Genomic DNA, 21,948 nt, shown 5'->3' with positions numbered 1-21,948 from the left:
TTATTGTTATTTGTTGTTATTCTTCCCATTACCCAGGACTGTGGCCTTGGGCAAATCCCTTCCTTTCAGTGGGCCTCAGTTTCCTCATCTGTAATACTTTGTGCATTTAACAGGGGCAAGGGGAGGTCTTCTAAATTCCCTTCTTGGGGCAGGGAGGGGGTGGGATTGAGTGGAGGCTCTGGGGCTGATGAAGGGAGGGGCGGGGCCTGCGTTCGGAGGGGCGGCACCTGCGTTCGGAGGGGCGGGGCCTGCGTTCGGAGGCGCAGGCGGAGCCGCCGGTCGGTGGTAGATTGATTGATTGGGTACCGCAGCGCCCGGGCGAGGGTGAGACTGGTCTATCACTGGGAAGGAAGGGGGCATCCGCCTGGAGGGAGCTAGGAGAGGGGGTGGGGGTGGGGCAAGTTGCCGCCGGTTGTTTTGGTCACCGAGACACAACCGTGGTCTCCGCGCGCCAGGCGCGCGCACTCCCAATAAAGTTGTTGTTGAAGGGCGAGCGGCGGGAGTGGCCGGCGGCTGCGGCACCACGTGGGCACGGCGGCTGCGGGGAGGCCCGGCGGAAGGGCAAGGCAACCCAGTCCCACCGCCGGGGATGATCGGGTCGTGCCTGTGCTACCTGCTGCTGCCCGCGGCGCGCCTGTGCCGCGTCCTCTCAGGTACCCGGGACCCCACGCCCCGGGGGCCGCCCATGTGGATCCCTCCCTTCCGTCCCGGAAGCCCGCCCAACCCCTCCCCCCCACTGCGGATGGATGCACCAGGTGCTGTCCACGGGGCAGAAGTGGAGGGAATAAAGCCTCCTTTCTGGCCAGCGGCGGAAGGATTCGCGCAGCTGGAACAGCCTCTTCTGTGGGGACGCGGCAGGGGGCCTCTGCCAGGGGCGCACCTAGGTCTAGAAGCCTGGGAGAGGGGTTCCGGGATGTGGGGGGTGTCCTTCAATCGATCTCTGCAAAGCTGGGGTTTCCTGGAACTCCCTCATCCCAAGAAAAAAAGCAGGTCAGAATGAACAGTCAGTGACTGATGCTTTGTAATTAGGTAAATCACTTATTACACCAGATAGCAAAAACAATGAAGTCATCCCAGGCTATTTGACTCCGAGACATTAAGCAAGGGTATGGAAATGTGTTCTGTTAGAAGGCAAAGTACGATGTACAGAATGGTCCAAAAGTCTCGAGTGCTTTAACAAAGCTTTAAGGGTGATCTTTAATAGATTTCTTGGGAGCACCTTTATCTTAGAAAAATGTCCCAAAGCTTTAAGAGTGAGTTTTAATAAATTCAAACCGCAAGCAGACTTTTAGAGGTACCCTACTCTGTATCCTAGAACAATTTCCTAAGCTTTAAGAGTGGGCTTTAATGGATTTAAAATACAGGAAAACTCAGGGGCGTCCTGTATCTTAGAAAAATTTCCTAAGCTTTAATAGATTTAAACTGCACTCAGACTGAGAGTACCCTATATCTTGGAACGTTTACCTTCCATGATGACTAATTTTTTAAAATTTGGTCACTAGTGGAGTTTAAACCTATATTCTGGAAAATTCACATGTTAAAACAACTCTTTCTTGGGTGACACCACTGTGTCATTATAGTACAGTGTCTAGTAAATTAAAAAAAATATTTTTGGAGGGGGAATGTAACTCGATATAATTGATTTTTTTTTGTAATCTTGTGTATTTTATTCTTTTAAAAGCATTTTCTGTAGGGCTAGTTACAAAAAGATTAAGAAATCTTTCCACCTAAGTAAGTGACTAATAAACATTGGTTGTATTTATATGGCCTCAGGCTGGCCTTAATCCTAGCTGGCCTAGCTTACCTTCTTTTTCAGCAGGTTTTCTTGCCTTCTTTTACATACTAGAAGGGAGAAGGGGAAAGCATTTATTGAGGGTCTGCTATGCATTAGGTATTATATTAAAAGATGAAAATATCTTTCCTTCTTGGAGAGGAAGGCAGTAATAATGGGGGCGGGGGTGGGGTGGGGTGGGGTGGTAGTAGGAGTCAAGTTTGAAGCCTGTTCTCCATTCTTTTTACTTTGATGGAGACAGCTAGTGTCTGTGGGCAAAGATCATGCCTAGTAATTATGTAGCTAGAACCATAATCCCAAACTCCTCTCAGCCTGTTTTATTTATTCTGATGATTGTATGAATGAATTAATAAAAAGGCATTTATTAAGTATTTAAGGGCAAAGCTTATGCTAAGCACTGGGGATTTAATATAGAAAAATAATCACTGGGTAGTTTGGTGGCTCAGTGGAGAGCCAGACTTGGAGACCAGAGTTTCCAGGTTCAACTGTGGCCTTACCCTTCCTACCTCTGTGACTTTGGGCAAGTCACTTCATAGACTTTAAGAATCATCTGCTTTGGAACCTATACACTACTGTATGGATTCTATGATGGAAGATAAGAAGGGGAAAGTAACCAGTCCTTATTCCTAAGGAGCTCATATTCTAATGGGGGAGACTACACAGACAGATTTTTAGCTACTCCTTAGAAGGAAAGGTCATATGGTCTCCTTAAGGTGTAGCAGCAAAATATATAGTAATACAACTTATTACTTTAATGTAATTTCCTCTGATAAAATGACATCAGTTTGACAGTGGGCCTTAAGCTGTATAGCTTCCTTGTTCTATCATTTGACTTTAGCCCTCATTCTGTGGATGGAAACATTTGGGATCAAAGACTAGCAATTGCAAAGGACTCTAGAGATTTTCTAGGTCAACCTAACCTGTTCTTTTTAATGGTTACAGAGGCCTAGGGAGGCTAAGGGATTATTTGCCCAAAGTCATCACTGCTAGTTAGTGGCATGGGCTAAAAAATTGAATTCTGAGATTCAGAATGAATCTTTGTGCTTATTTTAGCTCAATCTCAGTAGCCTAAGAGAGGAGATACCTATTTGATTATTCTTAGGGGCATCATTTAGAGATTACAGAAAGTGGAGTGCTTGCTTATGGTCATTGTTCCTCAGATTCTTCCAGATTTCACTTACACTGTCTCTCTCCACTTTGTTAGATCTCAGAGCTCTTGTAATTGAGACAGTTCTTCCTTCTCTTGAGAAGTGTTTGTAGAGCACCTTTATTTTGGCTACTTGGCTCTGTGGATAAGATTGCCAGACTTAGAGCCAGGAAGACTGATCTTTCTGATTTCAAATCTGGCCTCAGACAATTCCTAGCTGTGTGATGCTGAGCAAATCATTTAACCCTTTTTGCCTTAGTTTTTCCTCTTCTGTAAAATGAACTGGTGAAGAAATGACAAACCACTCCAATATCTCTGCCAAGAAATCCTTAAATGGGGTCACAAAGAGTCAGACACAACTGAAAAACAATTGAACAATAAACAACATCTGTATTTTAAAACAAAATCTTTTATTTTTTGATATTTTTATATCACCCTCATTGCTGAATATATCCTTCCTTTCCTCCCCTCTCATGTTAGTCATGCCTTTTAAAAAATATTTAAAAATAGGAAACAAAAACAGCTCCACAAGATCAATTAATTCACCAATCCTTTCTGTGTGCAATATTCCATACCATAGAGCCCTACTAAGGTATTCTAATGCATAATAGTAAATTCATGAATAAACCATTGTTTATTGAGTCCTTACCTCACCCTAATGCCTCATTTATCTGGGCATTGTTATCATCTAGTCATCTAGGAAGGATCTGTTTCTACAGAAATGAATTTAATAGATAACAGGCTTTTACCCCATGAAGTGTCAAAAAATGTAAAATTTTGGTCATTATGGAAAGAAAGCTTTCTAAAATGCATATTGTGCTTTCCTGTCTTCTTAAACTGAGCACATTGTAATGTCCTTGCTTAGTGATTCAGGGTCATGATTATGAATATCATTTTACTATAGTAGATTAAAATGCAGCAATGCTATCACAAACTATTTGACTCATTAGGCTAATTTGCCCCAGACTGTGATTTTAGTTCTCTTGTCTACTTTTATTGTTTATGGCTCCTCTCAGGCTGTCTGCTGTCACTTCTAATCTCTTGTGAGCTGAGAAACTAGATAACCAAGCTTGTTAGACTTGTATGTAATTATAGTAAATAGGTGTTGAGTGAGGGCCCAAGGGCATTTTCAGTGGAATAAAGTATGTGGGTTCTAGATAATTGGCTTCTTGGTGACTATTTTGACTTTTTACAGACCCTTTATCTTGGGTTGTGTTTAATGAAATCACAGAATTTATTTTTAATTATTATACTTTAATACTCATTTAAGATTTTGAGTTCCAAATTCTCTTTCTCCCTTTACCCTCTACCCTATCTATTGAGAAGGCAAGCAATATATTGATTATACATGTGAAGTTATAGAAAATATAACATCAGAATTTTGGGTCATAAAAGAACCTTTGAGATCATCTAGGTCAGGTCCCACATTGTACAAAAGAGAAACATGAAGCCTAGAGAAGGGAATGGGCATTCCCAAGGTCATATTGATAAGTTGCAGCATATTGGAACTGGAACCCAGGTCTTCAGCATGGTGCCAATGTAAAGAACACTGTTAGAAGACTTTGTTCTTGGCTGGCCTTTTCTCTTGCTTTAACTGCTAACTGGGCCTCAATTTTCTCATCTATAAAATGAGAGAGTTGGATTAGATGTGCTCTTTGGACTCTCCCAGCTCTAAATTTATGACTCTGTAATTCTAAATCCTTTCCTGTGGTTCTTTCTACTCTATCGTATCCCTTATATCAGAGGTTGAAGTGGCCAGGAATCTGGTCTGTGGGTAAATGTACAGTTATCATCTTTGTTCAGGACTATATGAGGAACTCTAAGAAATACTAAGGAATATTTTTATAAATACATTTTATTAACATGTCTTTGTTTTTACATCATTTATGTTTCCTATGTTTTGTATGCTTCCTCCTCTATCTTTTTCTACTGAACAAGTCTTTATAATAAAAAATAAAATTAACCAGGAAAAAAAGCCCTATAAAACTAATCAGCATATTCTGAAATCATATGCAGTGTTCCATACCTATGGGCCTGTGAACTTTTAAAAACCAATCTTTTTGTAATTTCAGCATAAGTAGTTTCCTTTGTAATTCTTGTGTTTTATTTTATTTATTTAAAAACATTACTCTGAGAAGATGTCCATAGACTTCACTTGCCAAAGGGGCCATGACACAAAAGGTTAAGAACTTCTGCCATAGGGACAGCTAGGTCATAGGCTCAGTGGATAGAGACCCAGGCCTAAAGACTTTGGGAGGTTCTGTGTTCGAATGTGGCCTCAGACACTTCCTAGCTGTGTGATCCTAGACAAGTCACTTAACCCTAATTGCCTAGCCCTTACCAGTCTTTTGCCTTAGAATCAATACTGAGAATCAATTCTAAGACAGAAGGTAAAGGTTTTTTAAAAAACAAACTGCCATAGCATGTGATCAATAAATGCTAATTGTATTTATTTCAAACTTGATTTCCCTGAAATTATCTGTAAGCTGCTGTAATATTGTTGTCGTCTTCAGATGTTAAGAGAGTACAAAAAGATAGTTCTTCAGGTTGGCCAGACTGCTTACTTTCTTCCTCAGTAGACTTTCTTGCTTTTTGTGCAACTTTAGAGGGATGATATATCTTCTCATATCTCTTCATTAGAGCCACATTTGGTTTTATAATTATCATGTCACAGCATTGTTTTTCAATTGCTTTATTATTGACAAATGAAATATTATAAATGTTTCTTGTCCTCCAAGAGATTAGAGTACATCCGAGGAGAAGAGTGAAGTAGGTTGATGATAATTATCCAGTAATCTAATGTGTTGACTTTTCTAACAGATGCTTTCTTCACATGTCGGAAAAATGCTCTCCTGGCAAAGAGCTCGTCCCCCCAGGTGGAGGGCGGCTTTGCCATGGCCCCTCGGGGTCTAGACCAGGAGGAACGGGAAGGCCTGCTGCATCAGTGGCGAGAGGAAGGGGCCAGCAGACTGCCCCCGTCTGTCAGTGAGGGGCCTCCACTAGAGAAGGGGCTGGCCTCAGGCAGCTTGGCTCTCTTGATGGCAAGCCCTGAAGAGCAGCGTGATGCTGCTTCAGAGGACAAGTGGTCCAACGTTCAGCTGAGTGACTTGCGGGCTACGGAGACCCTGGAGGAGCCCTTCTCCGATATGTCTGGGATCCCAGGAGAGGAGCAGCTGGAAGGCGTGGATGGCACAGTGTGGACTGCTGTCCCGATGCAGGCAGGACCCCAGTTTGCAGATTGCGCTGTCCTGCCTGTGGGTACGCTTGCCACAGAGCGATGGGAAGAGGACCCTGCAGTAGTGGCTTGGAGCATAGCCCCAGAGTCAGGGCCAGAGGAGGAGGCACCAGTTTGGCCCTTTGAGGGTCTCGGTCAATTGCAGCCTCCTCCAGTTGAAATACCTTATCATGGTGAGTAATGGCTGAACTGAGGGAGAGGCGGGGAAGTCAAAGGCTGGGAGGCAGTCTTGTTATGAGACAAAGCATGAGCTAGAGAGTTTTTAGGCTGGCAAGGAACTCTGCCTCTGACATATGTTGGTTATAGAATCATAGAATGTTAGAACTGGAAAGAAATGCTAGGCCTATGATGGTGAACCTATGACATGTGTGCCAAAGACGGCATTCAGAGACCTCTCTGTGGGTAGGCACAACATTGCCTACCAGAGTTACTAGAAAGGCAGAGGGACTCGGGCAGAGCTGCTCCCCTCCCCTTCTACACAGTACCTCCCCGCCCCCCTGCCCAGCAACCCAGTGGAAGCACTTCCTCTCTCTCCTGAGTGGAGTACCTGGGCCATTCCCTTCCTTTCTCCCTCTCCTTCTGAGGTGAGGGGTGGGCACTCAGTCTCTGTGGGGGGAAGAGAATGGCACCCACTGGGGAGAGCACAGCACATGGTGTCTGAAAGGTTCACCATCACTGCTCTAGGCTTAGCTTGCCCAACCTGAGAAGGTGACTTTCCTGAGGTCTTGCAGTAGTTCATTAAAGAGCTTAGAGTTGAACCTAAGTCTCCTCACTTCAGTGCTTTTTCCATTAGAACTTGTTGCTCAGGAAAATTGTGGAGGATAAATGAGTCATGGATTTCAATCCTTCTTTTTTCTTCAGTGCTGAGCTGCTAATTTTATATAAAAGGGAAAAAGCCAAGCCTGGGCTGAGGTCACAACAGAAAGACCTTTAACATCAGCTTGACTTGACCTCATCAGTGTGTGCATATGTGTAATCAGTAATAAATCAGTGACCATACATTAAGCACCTCCTTTCTGGACGGTACTGTGCCTATGAAAACAGATATTCACAAGCAGTGCCCTCATAAAGATACCTTACATTGATCACAGGTGCTCATTCAATTCAACCAACATTTATTAGATTCTTAGTGTGTAAAAGGCATAGTGATGGTGGGCAGTGGAGATACAAAATGATGACAAACCCTACTCTGAAGGAACTTAGGAGGAAATTTCTGTGCAAGAATTTTAAAGTACCAGATGGAGGGTCAGGACCACAGGAAAAAGTAATTTAAAAAGAGCATCTATAACTGGATGGGCTTGGGAATAGGGATCACTGGGGAGGCAAGGTAGGAAGCCATGAGGGAAGGAGGAGTGAGCCTCTCCTTCCTCAATGCCAGATGACACACAGTTGCCTTGGCTCTGTCTTCTGTTTATAGAAATCTTGTGGCGAGAATGGGAGGATCTCTCTATCCAACCAGATTCTCAGGGCCTGGACTCAGGGGAGGCTCCTCAGTTCCAGTTTACTGTCATGTCATATAATATCCTGGCCCAGGACCTGGTACAACAGAGCTCGGAGCTCTACCTGCACTGCCATCCAGACATTCTGAATTGGAACTATCGATTCTCCAACCTTGTGCAGGAATTCCAGCACTGGGACCCTGATGTGAGTTGAGAATTGTGCCCCTTTGCACTGGCTTCCTCACATTGGGGCTTTTCCATCACCTTAATATGGTTGCATTTATTCCATCCCTACAAGGCAATGTGGGATCACATCGAAGGGCAAATCCCCCCCACCCCACCAAGTTAGGCAGAATCCTAAGAGAAAGCTCTTGAGAATTCCAGAGCCTGCAAAGTCTTTGTATGGCCAGGAATGAGGATGGAGTTTGGGGCTATTAAGGGAATAGGAAAATCCAGCTTTGGGTGTTGGGTGACTTTCATTTTAGGTTGGGGTTCGCTGTTAGGGATTGAGGGGAAATGGTCAGTGATTGTGGGAATTTTGTTGCTTTCCAGTGCACCCCCCTAACTCCCCTGGCATCTTCCACATTGGTCTCAGTGTCACATCCTAGAGTGGAGGTGTCCCCAGCACTGCCTGCCAGCAGGAGGTGGGGGCCCCTTCTTTTCTGCACGTACCTGTGTCCTCTGAGTGATTGATCTCTTCGTCGATTTCCCAGATTCTTTGTCTCCAGGAGGTTCAGGAAGACCACTACTGGGAACAATTAGAGCCAACTCTGCGGATGATGGGTAATGTAATCTTGTGGGGGCTATTGGCCCAAGGGCTTTTGGATGGAGATGTCTCTGAAGTTCTGCTGCCCTCTTCCCTCTTTCTGGAGGGACTTCCTTCAATTCCTTTCTGGACCTTAGTACTTCCTAGATTCCTTAGCTCTCTTCAAAATGAGTGAACTCTCTCCTCCTGTGGGTAAGCTTTTCATTTCCACAGAAGGAGGACTTCCCATTATCTACCCATTCTTACATCTTTCTGCCCTCCTACCCTTTCCTCATCATTCTGTTCACCTGAATATAGTTATAGAGAAAATCTTTCAGGACTAAGGAATTGACAAAGGCTACAAACCCCAGAGGTGAGTAGTGGGAGCACTGTGATGTTTTAGTAGATTAATTATTAGTCAGAGGACCCAGGCCTTTGATGTCTGTGATCCATCTCACTGGCTCTGGTTTCCCTCACAGGCTTTACTTGTTTCTACAAGAGGAGGACTGGGTGTAAGACGGATGGCTGTGCTGTCTGCTACAAGCATACCCGGTTCCGACTGCTCTGTGCCAGTCCTGTAGAGTACTTCCGGCCTGGCCTGGAGCTCCTTAATCGGGATAATGTGGGATTGGTTTTGCTGCTACAGCCGCTGGTCCCAGAGAGCTTGGGGCAGATAACTGTGGGTCCTCTGTGTGTGGCCAACACACATGTGCTGTACAACCCCCGCAGGGGTGATGTCAAGCTGGCTCAGGTGGCCATCCTCCTGGCTGAAGTGGATAAGGTGGCAAGGTTGGCAGATGGCAGTTACTGCCCCATCATCTTGTGCGGGGACTTGAACTCAGTCCCTGACTCACCTCTCTACAACTTCATCAGGAGTGGACAGCTCCAGTACCAGGGCATGCCAGCTTGGAAGGTAAAGTGGTTCTTCCCCTATGGGGCCAGGGATGGAAAAGAGGGGTGCATGCTATAGGGTGGAGAATAAATAGCAGGGAGGAGAGGCAGGTTAAGAGGGGATTCCATTACTGCCTTCAAAGTGTGAAAGGTTTTTGTATGGAGGTTGCTTGAGTTTTGCTTCTGAAGGGCAGAGTATGAGGAAACTGGCTTTAGTTAAAATGGAGGCAATTTCCTTTGTGCTCAAGGAAGAACTCGACCACCAGGGAATGAAATAATAGACTGAGATGACTGAGGTAGCCCTAAAGATTGAATATGAGAAAATACTGTGTTGGCCAGGCTGCATCTAGAACATCATACTACATTCTGAGCATTGCGTTTTAAGAGAGATTTATTCAGTTAACAATCATTTGTCAAGCACCTTCTTTCTGCCAGTCACCAGGCTAGGCCCTGGAAATTCATAGACAAAATGAAACAGTTCCTGCCCCCAAGGAGCTTACATTCTGTCAGGGAAACAATTTGTACGCACATAGGTATTTGTGAACTATAGAGACAAAGTAAGTATATGGTAATTTTGATGGTACAAGCTCTAGAGAATTAATAGGTAGATGAGAATTTGGAAATCATGTCTTGCGAGGAATGTCAAGGAACCTGGAGGAGTCTAGAAAAGAGAAGACTATAGTGAGGAAGCATTATGGCTATCTTCATTTATCTCAAGGGGGGGAGGGTGGTGTGTCATGTGGAATTCTAGGGGTTGACTTGTTCCATATTAGTTCAGAGACTAGAACTAAGACCAATATATGGAAGTTACAGAAAGGCAAACTGATTCAAAATGACAATTATTTGGGCTCCACCATGGAATTAGATAGTGAGATATTCATCCCAGAGATATGTATCTCTGGATGGCTGTAAATGTCAAAGAGGGATTCCTACATTGGTTGGGAGGTTGGATTAGCTGGTCTCGAAGGTCCATTCCAATTCTAAAGTTCTTGTATTTGAGAATAGATGATTACCTACTTTTGGGTGATTTAAGTAGTCATCAGCTAGAAGGTCGGAGGATGGGGGCAGGACTAGATAATTCTTGAATTTCTTTTTGATTCTTAGCCTTTAATTTGGATTTAACTCTCAGCATTGTAATTATGACTATTTCAGAAAAATTACTTTTTCATAATCACAGAGGCAAAGCCCTGGAAAGGGTCCTAAGAAATTATCTAGTCTAGCCCTCTTTATTCAAGCAAGACCAATCTTAAATAGGCCTCAGGTATTACTTTCAGAGAAAAATAGCTCCTAGCTTCCCTTGGGAGCTTTACCCCCATCAGGGTCAAAACACTTCGTTGTCAGGAAATACTTCCTGGATATATAGAATTGTCACCACTAGAAAGGGACCTTAGAAATCCTCTGATCCAATGGTTCTTAATCTGGAGCCTGTGAACTTGTTTTTAAAAGATGCTTTGGTAATTGAATTTCTACATAATTGGTTTCCTTTTATCCTGTATATTTTACTTTTTGCATTTAAAAACATGATTCTGAGAAATGGTCCACAGTTTTTTTTTACCAGATTGCCAGAGGGAATCCATGACTTGAAAGAATGTTAAGCACTCCTGCTTACAGATTAGCAGACTGAGGCCTAGATAGGTGGGGTGGTTTATTGATGGTTTTACAGCCAGATTGGGATGAAGAACCCTGGACTTTTATTTTAGGGCACTTTCTGCAGTATCAGACTGTCTCTATGGTATGACCTAAATCCTTGAAGAAACTGTCTTGTTCTGCCCTCAGTGAGGATAGAAAGTAGCTAGTCACTCTTTGAAAAGGGCCCTTGCCTTGCTTAGCCTGCTTTGTGCTTTCATTCCATTCATCCAGGCTCTTTGCCTTGTCTGACCCCTGCAGAAAGTGAACCAGAAGAAATGCCATCGAGGCTATGGCTGAGTGGTACATGACCAGGGGGAGTGTGAATTGACCTCTTGGGGGCTGCTGGCTCATTGGAATCCTAGGCAGGACTTTGTCTTTCTTTTCTTTGTCTCTTCTGATTTAACATAATGAGTGTCATTGGCAGAGCAGAGTGGGAGGAAGAAGAGAATTCAATGAGCATTCATAGAGCTCACTGAGATTTTACTGTCATAAGGTTACTTACATTTTTATTAAGCAATAGCATTGAGCTGGCTGATGAACTTCTTGCTGGGAATCAATCTTAAGCTAAGTCAATGAGGACAGAGGAATCAAAGGACAGAGTTGTGTTGTTACATTCATTGAAAATATGAGGCTGATTAAAGTAAGGAATTGCTTCCCATGTAGCATCCTGTTTAACCCATTTCCATTAACTAAAAGGTGTTTTGATAACCATTTGCTAGACCAGGTAATCAGTAGAGTCTTTTCTTCCTTCTAAGATCAGTCAGTGGCACAGCTTCCTGGGCCTTTCAGTTGATCACAATTCCTGGAATGAAAAATCAATGGGAGGGGGCAGCTTGGTGACTCAGTGGATTGAAAACCAGGCCTGGAGACAGGAGCTCCTGGGTCCATGTTTGACTTCAGATACTTTCTAGCTGTGTGATTGTGGGCAAGTCACTTAACCTCCATTGCTTTGTCTTTACCACTCTTCTGCCTTAGAACCAACATACAGTATTGATTCTAAGATAGAAGCTAATGGTTTAAAAAAAAATGGGAATAAGTATAGGATGGAATAAAATACAGGGCTTCAGTTGCAAGAAGGTATAGCATCACCACATATTCCTTGTTTCATGGCCTAGGTCAGTGATGGTGAACCTTTTAGAGACAGTGCCAGGCCCTGCACCCACCCCCTAGACCAAGTGCTATGTTGGCCCCCCACCAGAGACTGAATGCCATGCCCACCCCACCCCCCTTGCCCCAGGCAGGGAAGGGAGGAAGCACTCCCATTGGGCTGCTAGGCAGAGGGGTGGGGGAAGTGGAAAAATGTCATCAGGCTCAGGGAGAAGAGGGAGGGGAGCAGCTCCACCCAAGTCCCTCTGCCTTTCTAGTAAGAAACTCTTGACCTATGTGCCCACAAAGAGCCTTCTGTATGCCATCTTTGGCACCCTTGTCATAGATTCACCATCACTGACCTAGGTGATTGTAGGACCCTGATTTGGGAGAAAGCAGGTTGCTGGGTAGAGCCTTACTTTTAAATAATCTTTTTTTGGTGCAACTTAATATAGCCAGACCAAGGCCTTGTTGAGCATTGCAATTCATTGTGAAGTTGGGTGAGAGTTTATCCAGAGGTGAAACTTCCAACTATGTGCCCAAGTTCAGGCTTTGTCTTCCCTTCCTTCCTGTCCCAGGGATAATGCAGATGTTTCCAGGGGAAAGATGGTATGTTTCATGAGCTCAATTAGAGATGTATTTTGCAACTTCACAGGGAGGCTTATACAATAACCATAGCCTGTACGGGTTTGTGTGCATTCACCAGCTCTCATGTCAGCCTTTTCCTTTTCCGTCTGCTTCTTTACCTCTGGCCTGCTGTTTCTCTCCCTGCAGGTATCTGGGCAAGAAGACTTCTCCCATCAGCTTTACCAGAGGAAGCTGCTGACCCCACTGTGGCCTAGCTCCTTGGGCATCACTGACAGCTGTCAGTACATTACTCCCTGTCACCCCAAGAGATCAGGTGAGCCATTATCCTGTTCTGCTAGATTTGTAGTTTGTAGCTTTTTTTTTTTTTTAATAGCACAGGAGAAAGCTATGTCTCTTCAGGAAAACAGGGAGAATATTATGCCTTGGGAATCTCCCAGCATATTCTTTGATTTCTTGTACTCCACATTCTCAGTGCTTCCAAATTGCCAGATCTAAAACATGTGTCTCAGAAGAGCCTTTTGTCCTCTGAGTCAAGCCTCTCATGGTCCCCTGTGTCACTGAACTGGAGGCTCCTCCAGGGCTTTGGGGTCCCATCATTTGGATTCTTTTGCTTCTTCCTCTCACTAATGCCTGTCCTCTATCTATAGAGAGACGCAAGTATGGCCGGGATTTCTTGCTGCGTTTCCGTTTCTGTGACATTGCCTGCCAGCGGCCAGTGGGGCTGGTCCTGATTGAAGGAGTGACAGATGCTAGACCAGGTAACAGCCTTTCCCTCCTTCCAGGATCTTTCAGTGGTGCAGCCTCTTGGTCCGTCCTTCCAGTTGGTCATAATTCTTGGAAACAAAAATCTATGAGAATAAAATATAGGGTGGTTACCAAATCTTTGTGTAACTTTTAACTTTAATAATTTTAGGTATAAACATGATAAAAGAACACTGTGAACATCAAATATAAAAGGTGAATTTAAAAAATAATTTATTTCCTCAATTATACGAAAAATAATTTTTTAACCTTTTTTTTCCTTAAAATTTGAGCCAAATTCTTACCCTCCTTCCCTCCTTTCTTCCCTGAGACAGAGAACAATTTGATGTTGATTTTACATATGTAATATAGTGTAAAACATCTTTCCTTATTAGTAATTTTGTGAAAAAACTAACAAATAAAAGTGAAGAAATAAAGTGAAATTTTGGGTTTTTTTTTTGGTCTGTACAGACTCCATCAGTTCTTTCTCATGGCATTTTTTATCATGAGTCTTTGAAGATTTTCTTGGATCACTATTGCTAGGAATAGTGAAGTCATTCATAGATGTTCATCATATAATATTGCTGTTGCTGTGTATAATTTTCTGGTTCTGCTCACCTTCACTTTGCATCAGTTCATGTAGGTCTTTCCAGGTTTTTCTGAAATCATCCTCATCATTTGTTATGGTACAGCAGTATTACATAAAAAGTGAATTCTTAAAGGTTATGTTGAGAATTTTTATTTCTCTTCACAATGCAATTCCAAGACAGAAGGTAAGGGCTTAAAAAATATATGTCTTTAAAATTGTAAGATATCAATTTTTCTTTTCTGTTCACAACATACTTCTGTCATGTGTGCATCAAAAATTATTAAAGTTGAAAGTTACTCAAAGACCTTATAACTTCACTTTGGAGTGGGGACTTAGTAGTACTATCTGGGTATGGAAAATAGGGCATAATGGAAGGAAACTGGAGAGGGAAACAACATTTGGCTATGTGACCTTGGACAAATCACTTAACTTCTCTTGGTCCTGGTTTCAACTGAATAATAGATGTAACAGTGGTTTATTCTACTTACCTTATTGAATTATGATGGATCAATGGATAGATCATTGGACCTAGAGTCAAGAAGACTTGAGTGCAAATTTAGCCTTAGCTCTGTGACGCTGGGCAAGTCACTTAACTGCCTCAGTTTCCCCACATATAAAATGAGCTGGATAAGAAAAGAGTAAATGACTCTAGGATCTTTGACAAGAAAACCTCCAAATGGGGTCATAAAGAGTTGGACGTAACTGAAATTTATAAACAACAACATTGAGTTATTCTGAGGAAAGGAGTGAATGGAGAGGCAGAGATGATACTTAGTGTATAGAGGTGCTACATTGGAGTCAGGAGAGCCCAGATTCATGTCTTATCTCTGATCCATATTAGCCGAGTGACCACTGGCAAGTCACTTATCAGGCAACTTTCCTAAGTTTCAAAAGAGTTGCTTATTTTTGTCAGAGGAAGGACTGTCTAGGCTTTATAAATATGAAAAATAATAAAGGCTGCTATAAATATAAAAATTAGTATTTTAATTAAAGCCATGCTGATAAAGTTATTAGACCATGTGCTTGTAAGAATTCAAAATCTTGCCACCTAGCCATAATCGTCTCCTGTCTCCTCCCGAGTCTGCTGGCCAAGAGGCCACTCCCCCCTATAACCCAGGAGATTTAAACTCTTCTCTGCGTGGAGACGTAGGCGTCCCCACGCCCAAAGAACAGGAAACGGAAACCCGTTGGACCACGGGAAATGTAGTTTGACAATTTCCACGTGTCCATAGAAAATATATAAAAAGGTTAGTCCTTTTTCTTCGCTGGACCTGTAAAAATAGACAACTTCTAAAATTTTCAAGAATTTGGGGATAAAAGAAATAGATGAACAAATGGTTGAAATTAGCCGCATTGACAAAAAACCAATTTGGGGGCAGTCCCCTATTGGTATAACAGTGTACAATTAGAACAAATTATACAACTCAATTTCAACTCCCCATAGTTCAATCAACTGCACCCCAAAGTTCAAAATTTGGTCTTCATGGTACAGTGAAGGCTTTTCAGACATCTTCATGGTGTCTTCACCAAACAGGTTCATCGTCTGGATTCTGGGGAGATGGCAAGATCCTTATCCTGAAATTATTCTCAAAAGAATTTAAACTTTACAGCTTGGAATCCCCTAATGTAATTAAAGGTGAAATATTACATGTGACAGTGAACACCTTATTTCAGGTGTTCTCTAAGGGCAAGCTGACATTCTTAATGAACGATAAAAGCTTTTATAAGGCAGCATGGTCTCTGAGACAGGAAGGACTGACATCCTGCCTCCAACGCATAGTGGCTTTGTGACTGATCAAGTCACTTAATCCTTCAGTGCCCCCAGCAGTGCTTTCAGCTTATACATTGCAGAATTGTTGCCAGCATATACTGGTGGAGGAAAGTTCCTAACTGAGACTTTCCTATGCCAGGGAATCTATAGAGCTGAACTAAAAAAAACAATCATGGTGATGAGGAGGGGAAGACAGCCCGTGCTTGTGAAAGCTCCTTCACTACCCCTCCTGACTTTTTCTATTCCTTTCCCGAGGCTCCCCAGGGCCATATTTTTCTTCCTCTTTCAACTCTGAGAAAACTTGTTAGATTTTCTGAGGAATTTGAGGATAGGGCTGGACACCTGCCCTAAGGATTCTCAGTCCTGTGTCTTGTCTCCTTTACAGAGCGTCCTGTTGGCTGGTCCCAGTCTGTCCCTGAAGCGGACCCACCCAATCCGGAACCCTTCTTCCCCAGGTAGCCTTTTCTGGCCCCAGCCTTCTGTGCCTGCCCCACGAGTGAGACTTGCCCTTCCCCAAAGTGCTGCTTATTGCCAGCCCTGGTAGGGAGGCTACTCTCCCATCCATTTCTCCTACAACCTTGCCATTATTTGTTCCTGGGCTGCTTGTAAACTTGTATTGGTCAGAAGTCACTCCCATCCGCATGTAAGTCTATGTCAGACAGGCCAACAGAAGTTTTAAACCTTAAGGGCTGGGCCAAGGTCCAAGTCCTATTTGCAACAGGGGCAGGTGGAGCTGCCTTTACCTCTTGGCTTAGTGATTGCTGACTTTCCAGCCTCATGTTTTCCCACGTGGGAATTTACCATGCATATGGCTAAGTGGAATCCCCTGAGACCTTCCTAAAGAAAAAGTTAGTAGGAGTGGGTGGGATTGGCCAGCTGGGATATCTCAGCCTGTTTTCTTCTTGCTCTCCCCATCCCCCAGGGCTTCAGGTACTATCCAGCACAGCCTCAACCTGACCTCAGTTTATAGCCACTTCCTACCCCAGCAAGGCCGCCCAGAGGTCACCACAATGCCCCTGGGCCTTGGAGCAACAGTGGATTACATTTTCTTCTCTGCTGAACCCTGCGAAAATGGACACAGAGCAAGTGAGTTGTGGGTGCCCTGAGGTCTTGACTGTGGCAGCTGGGGGTCAGCTACTTGTCATAGTAGTCTGGGCTACAGAATGCTAGGAGCACATGGAACCAAGCAGGAGAGGCTTTTATTGAGAGAGGCTTTCACATTCTCCTTCTAGGATAATACTGGGAAAACAAATACAGATGGGATTTTGAATCAGAAGGCCAGGATTTGAGCCCTTGACCCTCTGATACTCTGAAGCAGGGCGACTTTTGGCAAGTTACTGACCACTGAGAACCTTAGTATTCCCATTTCAAATGGGAATAATTATAATGCTTAAATTACCCATCTCACTGGATAGGTGAACCTTCAAATAATATAAAAATAGGAAAGCATTATTATCATCATTATGATGTTTCTTTCGAGTTTTATAATTTTGAAGGTGCTCTTAAGGGCACATCATCTCACTTGATCCTCATGATATAAATGAAGGAGTCAGACTAGATGACCTCAAAGCTCTAAATCTGTGGGGACAGGCAGAATAGCCGCTGTGAGGAGCCTCAAAGTGGAGAAGCTAAGTAATTTTGCTGTAGAATAGGTCTCTTTGCTTTATCTGACACCCTTCTCCTCTCCCACCTTGAGTAGGTTCAGATGAGAAAGCATACTTAAGTTTTTTGAGCCAGATATGGGAAAAGAGGAGATGGGTGGGGTATGTAATCTGTGAAAGACAGTCTACTCCCTTTAAGTTTAATATGTTCCCAGAAAAGATGCAAGGCTCTGTCACCATTTGTATGACCATGAACAGGAAGTACTTCCTTGAACCCTATTAGGCCTGCACTGGCTTTAGGGGCTAGCAGATTTATGTCTTTTTCTTTTTTAACCCTTGCCTTCTCTTCTGTTTTAGAATTGATACTAGTATTGACTCCAAGGCAGGAGAGCAGTGAGGGGCTAGGCAATTGGGGCTAAGTGATTTGCCCAGGGTCACATAGCTGGGCATTATCTCTTACCAGATTTGAGCCCAGGTAGGACCTCCCGCCTCCAGGCCAGGCTCTCTCTCCACAGAGCCACCTAGCTGCTCCTAGATTTGTATTGTCACGTGCCGAGGTGCCTTACTCTTCCTCCCTTTCATAACCTAGGTCGAAGGCTATACCGGGACGGAGCCCTCAAGCTGCTTGGCCGTCTCTCCCTCCTCTCTGAAGATGTCCTTTGGGCTGCCAATGGCTTACCCAACCCCTTCTGTTCTTCAGACCACCTCTGCCTGTTGGCCAGCTTTGGGATGGAGGTCACCGCCCCATGATGGGGCTCTTAGGGGATGGGGGGCTTCTCCTCCAGAAGAGCTCATTGGATCAGAGACTGTGGAAATCCCAAGCTTCTGGAAACTTACACCCAAGGAATTTCCCTCCCTCGCCCCTCCTTTCACCCTCCCCTTCTCCTTCTTGGTTGGATTTCCTCTCTCCCTTTCCCCCACCCATTATGCCCCTGCTCCCGCCCCAACCTCTTCCTAATCCTGTGCCTCACACGCAGTGGCCCTGGGAGAGGCAGGAGGGGGGCTCCCCTTCCTCCCATGTATCCAGCGCCTCCCCCTTGATTTTTAATTACCAGGGTTGCGGGAGTTTTTGATCTCATTGGTTATTTGCTTTCAGGCTGCAGCTTGTTGAAGCCCCATAAGCAGCCACTGCTGCCTGCAATCTCCCCTCCTGTCAAGCAGATTGCCCACCAGCCCCCCTGCCCCCTGTCCATCTGGTCTAGCCTCTTATACAGCTACTGTATATAATGTATAGTTTTTTTTTCCCTTGGTGTTCTGATAAGCTGCAGGAGCGAGTGCAGCATTGATTGCCCCTCCTAGGGTGGGTAGAGCATGAGCAGGTGAAGTTAGTAGACTTCTAAGTGACCTGCTGGCCGTAGAGCCCCCCTCTCTCCCTGCCCCCTCTTCCGTGCCCCTCTCCCCAGCTACCTTATGTGTAGGTTGCCACAGAATTGGGTTCATCCAGCTTGGCCCTTGTGAACAGAGTGGACTCCTCAGCCTGGATCATCGAGATCAAGAGGGCCTGGTGATCCAAGATCATCTGACTTGCCTCACTCCACAGCCCCCACTCCTGAAGCTGAGACATGCCCCTAGTGTATTTCTCTTGGGTTCACCCCTATGTCCTTGCATAAGAAGTCAACCTTTCCCTGTGTCAGGTTGGGAAAGCTGGAAGCGGGGATGGGGAGGTGTTGCCAGAGGAACTGAGTACCTTGTAGGATGAAGAAATTGGGTCTGAAGGAAATGTTCTGGCCCGATGGTATCTGAAGCTGGCCCAGGGTGGCCGTTTCAATGGGAAACAATATATGAATTGCTACCATCATACGCTTGAGGGCTATCGGCTGAAGCCTAAAATCCTGAGGAAAGAGCTTCTCCTTCCCCGTTATTCCCAAGAAGCTGATTCCTGCTTCTCTCCTGACTCCCCCAGGCCCTACTTCAGAAGCTGCAATGTTGGGAAAGCATTATCTGGGGAGCATCTCTTCTATTCTCAGTGAAATGAGTTGGTTGTAGAACTAAGGGATGGCAGTGAAGCCAGTTGGGTGGGAAGGAATTCTAGAGAACACTAGTCCCCTGGCCAGGCTGCATCAGACATAAAGCCCCTGCATGACTCTCCTGTAGTGGGGGGTGGGGGTTTCCCCAGAACCTTCGTATTCTTGCCCTGCCCTGATTTGTCAACTTCTGTGTGCCTTAATCTCTCACTTTTAGGAATGTGTCCCCAGGGTCTTCCTCCCCGCCAGCCTTCCCCCTCCCTTCCCCTTACCTCAAGGCAGATGCAGAAGACACTTCTCTCCCCTTTGGGTCTGAGTTGCCTTTGTAGTTTTCCAGGCGGCCTCAGATGGGCCCGAAGAGTCACACTGATAAGCCTCCCCATGCCAGGGGCCTATCAGAAGAATTATATTTTATCTTTCTTAAAGGAAAGCCAAAGACCCTGCTTGAACTTTGCTGTTGCTTTTTTTTAAAAGCTTAATAATAAACCCCTTAGCTCTGCTTCCTTTACATAAACAATGGCTTGCCTCAGGTTCAGGGGGCCCGTTTTTTGCCCGATTCCCTCCACCTGCTCTTTGTACCCCCTTCACCGTGTTTGCTTCTCCTGGGCGCTTCTTTACAGGACCTCAGGACATCCCTCGTTTGTCCCACAACTGCCCCTAGTCCTGTTCTCCCCTCAAGAGAAGTGCCATGGTCCCACCCTGGGAAGGTTTACTAGGGAATCTTTTGGTCTCTGACTTGTTTCTGTTTTGAAAAGTGAAGTAGGAAATTTTTCATGCTAATTTATTTTTTTTTCTGAAATAAAGGTTTGTCTTTTTTTTTTCTTATTTCTTATTTCGCTGGGATTCTGGAGAGTATAGCAGAGCCAGTCCAGGTTTGGACCAGATGGGTTCAGAACTTGTATGATTGGGGGTGAGGTTAAGAATAAAATGATTTTAAAAGAGACTAGGGAAGGAAGGAAATAAGCATGTATGTATTAAGCACCTACTGTGCACTGTGAGAAATGTTTTCAAAATCATTTGATCCTCATGACAGCCCTGGGAAGTAGACTGCTTATCCTCATTTTATAGTCGAGGAAACAGGTTAAGTGACTTGCCCAAGGCCAAAAGGCAAATGTCTGATTGGATTTGAACTCAGATTTTCCTGGTTCCAGGCCCATTGCTTTGTCCACTGTCTTAAGTAGCTGCCTGAGGTATAGAGAAAGCATTGAAATGAGGCTGGCAGCTCACTAGAGCTCTGGAGTAGTATAAGCGCAAAGCAAAGGAAAAGCCTAAGATTAGGAAGGCCTTTCTAGAGCAGCCCATCAACAGCCCTATTGCCCTCCTACTCCACAAAACATTCCCCTGGTCAGGGGAATTTAGGAGTATCGAAGACAATGATAAGACAGAGACCGAGTGCCCAAACAGCAACCCTCATGTGACATGTGAGTTTTCCCCTTCCCCAGATGAGGCAGAGGAAGTGTTCCTATTGGGCTGCTGGACAGGGGGCAGGTCATGTGAGAAATGTCCTCAGGTGTAAGTGGAGAGGGGGAGGGAAGCAACCTGGCCCTACATCTGGCTTTCTAGGAGCAAATTCTGTGCTCCGGCCACAGCTCTCCTGTCCACAGATGGCTCTGAGGCCCTCAGGCACATGTGCCATAGGTTCACCACTATAGATCTAAGGTAATTGGTCTCTCTGTGGTGTTTTCTCAGTCATGGCTTTGAGGATGGTAAGGGAGTGCTGGGCTGAGGAGGGAGCCTTTGCTTATGGAGGGGATGGTGGCTACTTGGTTGTAGGGCAATACCTTTCTATTTCTGTACAGCCATCTGGGGAATCGGGGACTCCTCTCTAGCTGCCTATTTCCCTCTTCTCTGCCCCCAGCATAGAGAGGCAGGCTGTGTGGGGGTGTGTTTCCCTGGATGAAGCCTGGCCTAACACATCCCCACTCCGTTGTCTATTTTTTGATAATCTGTTTTGCATTCCTGAGCTAGAGCTGATCTGTGGGCCATCTGTTGCTGGGGCTGATCCCCTCCCTCCCTTCTATGCCTGGTTCCGCTGTAACCTTTTCTTTCCCCTAGCTTAGTTTAATAGAAAAGAATTCAGAGACAGAGGAGTCCGTTTGGATCTTAGCTTTGGCAAATAATTTAACTTCTCTAGGTCTCAGATTTCTCATCTTTAAGAAGAGGGATTGGTTTTATCTCTCAAATGACTTCTAGTTCCAAATACCATGAAACAACACTGATAGTCACCAAACCCAAACTGGAGGCTAGAGTTAGCACACCTCCAGAAACCCCATTACAAGTGGGGAAAAAACCCCAACCAATCCCCATCAGTATCCTGTAGCCTTACTGAATGGATTAAAAAGCATTTACTGTGTGCTAGATTCTGTGATAAATGCTGGGGACACTGATAAAGCCAGGTAATCACTGTAGTCAAGAAGCCTGTACGTTAATTCATGGAGATAACATGAAATTCCATCAGCCACAGGGTGTATAGAAAGACTTCAAAGTTTTAAGGTTTCTACAGTGGAGTGAATGGCAAGAACCCAGGTCCTTAGGACCTATTGGACCACTGCTCCAGAGCTTATTGGCTTGATGTCTGTTTTTGTATTTGCATTCTTAGCATATAGCACTGTGCTTGGCACATAGCGAACATTTAACACCCATCTTTCTTCCTTCCTTCTTCCTTCCTTCCTTCTTTCCTTCCTTTTTTTTCTTCCTTCCTTTTCTTCTCTCTTTCTTCCTTCCTAACTT

The 21,948-nt window shown here is 44.5% G+C and overlaps 1 protein-coding gene across 1 annotated transcript; it reads left to right on the top strand.

Moving 5' to 3' along the window:
- Positions 1-589: 589 nt before the first annotated feature.
- ANGEL1 (angel homolog 1) lies at positions 590-20,039 on the top strand. Its single transcript, XM_044662100.1, has 10 exons — positions 590-653; positions 5,760-6,347; positions 7,592-7,818; positions 8,327-8,396; positions 8,838-9,271; positions 12,739-12,865; positions 13,200-13,310; positions 16,039-16,108; positions 16,576-16,739; positions 17,844-20,039. The coding sequence occupies exons 1-10, from the start codon at positions 590-592 to the stop codon at positions 18,002-18,004; spliced, it is 2,016 nt and encodes a 671-aa protein (XP_044518035.1). The 3' UTR covers positions 18,005-20,039.
- Positions 20,040-21,948: the final 1,909 nt, after the last annotated feature.

This window comes from Gracilinanus agilis, chromosome 2 (assembly GCF_016433145.1).
Source record: "Gracilinanus agilis isolate LMUSP501 chromosome 2, AgileGrace, whole genome shotgun sequence".
In the NCBI taxonomy this organism is placed as follows: domain Eukaryota; kingdom Metazoa; phylum Chordata; class Mammalia; order Didelphimorphia; family Didelphidae; genus Gracilinanus; species Gracilinanus agilis.
The sequence above is the reverse complement of the archived record's forward strand: the minus strand, read 5'-3'. Positions and strand labels throughout refer to the sequence as shown.

Bases quoted from the DNA above. Each gene is read 5' to 3' on its own strand.
- ANGEL1 (XM_044662100.1), top strand. From the start codon at position 590: ATGATCGGGTCGTGCCTGTGCTACCTGCTGCTGCCCGCGGCGCGCCTG. The intron at 654-5,759 runs GTACCCGGGACC...CTTTTCTAACAG, and splicing joins CCTGTGCCGCGTCCTCTCAG to ATGCTTTCTTCACATGTCGG. The intron at 7,819-8,326 runs GTGAGTTGAGAA...TCGATTTCCCAG, and splicing joins TCCAGCACTGGGACCCTGAT to ATTCTTTGTCTCCAGGAGGT.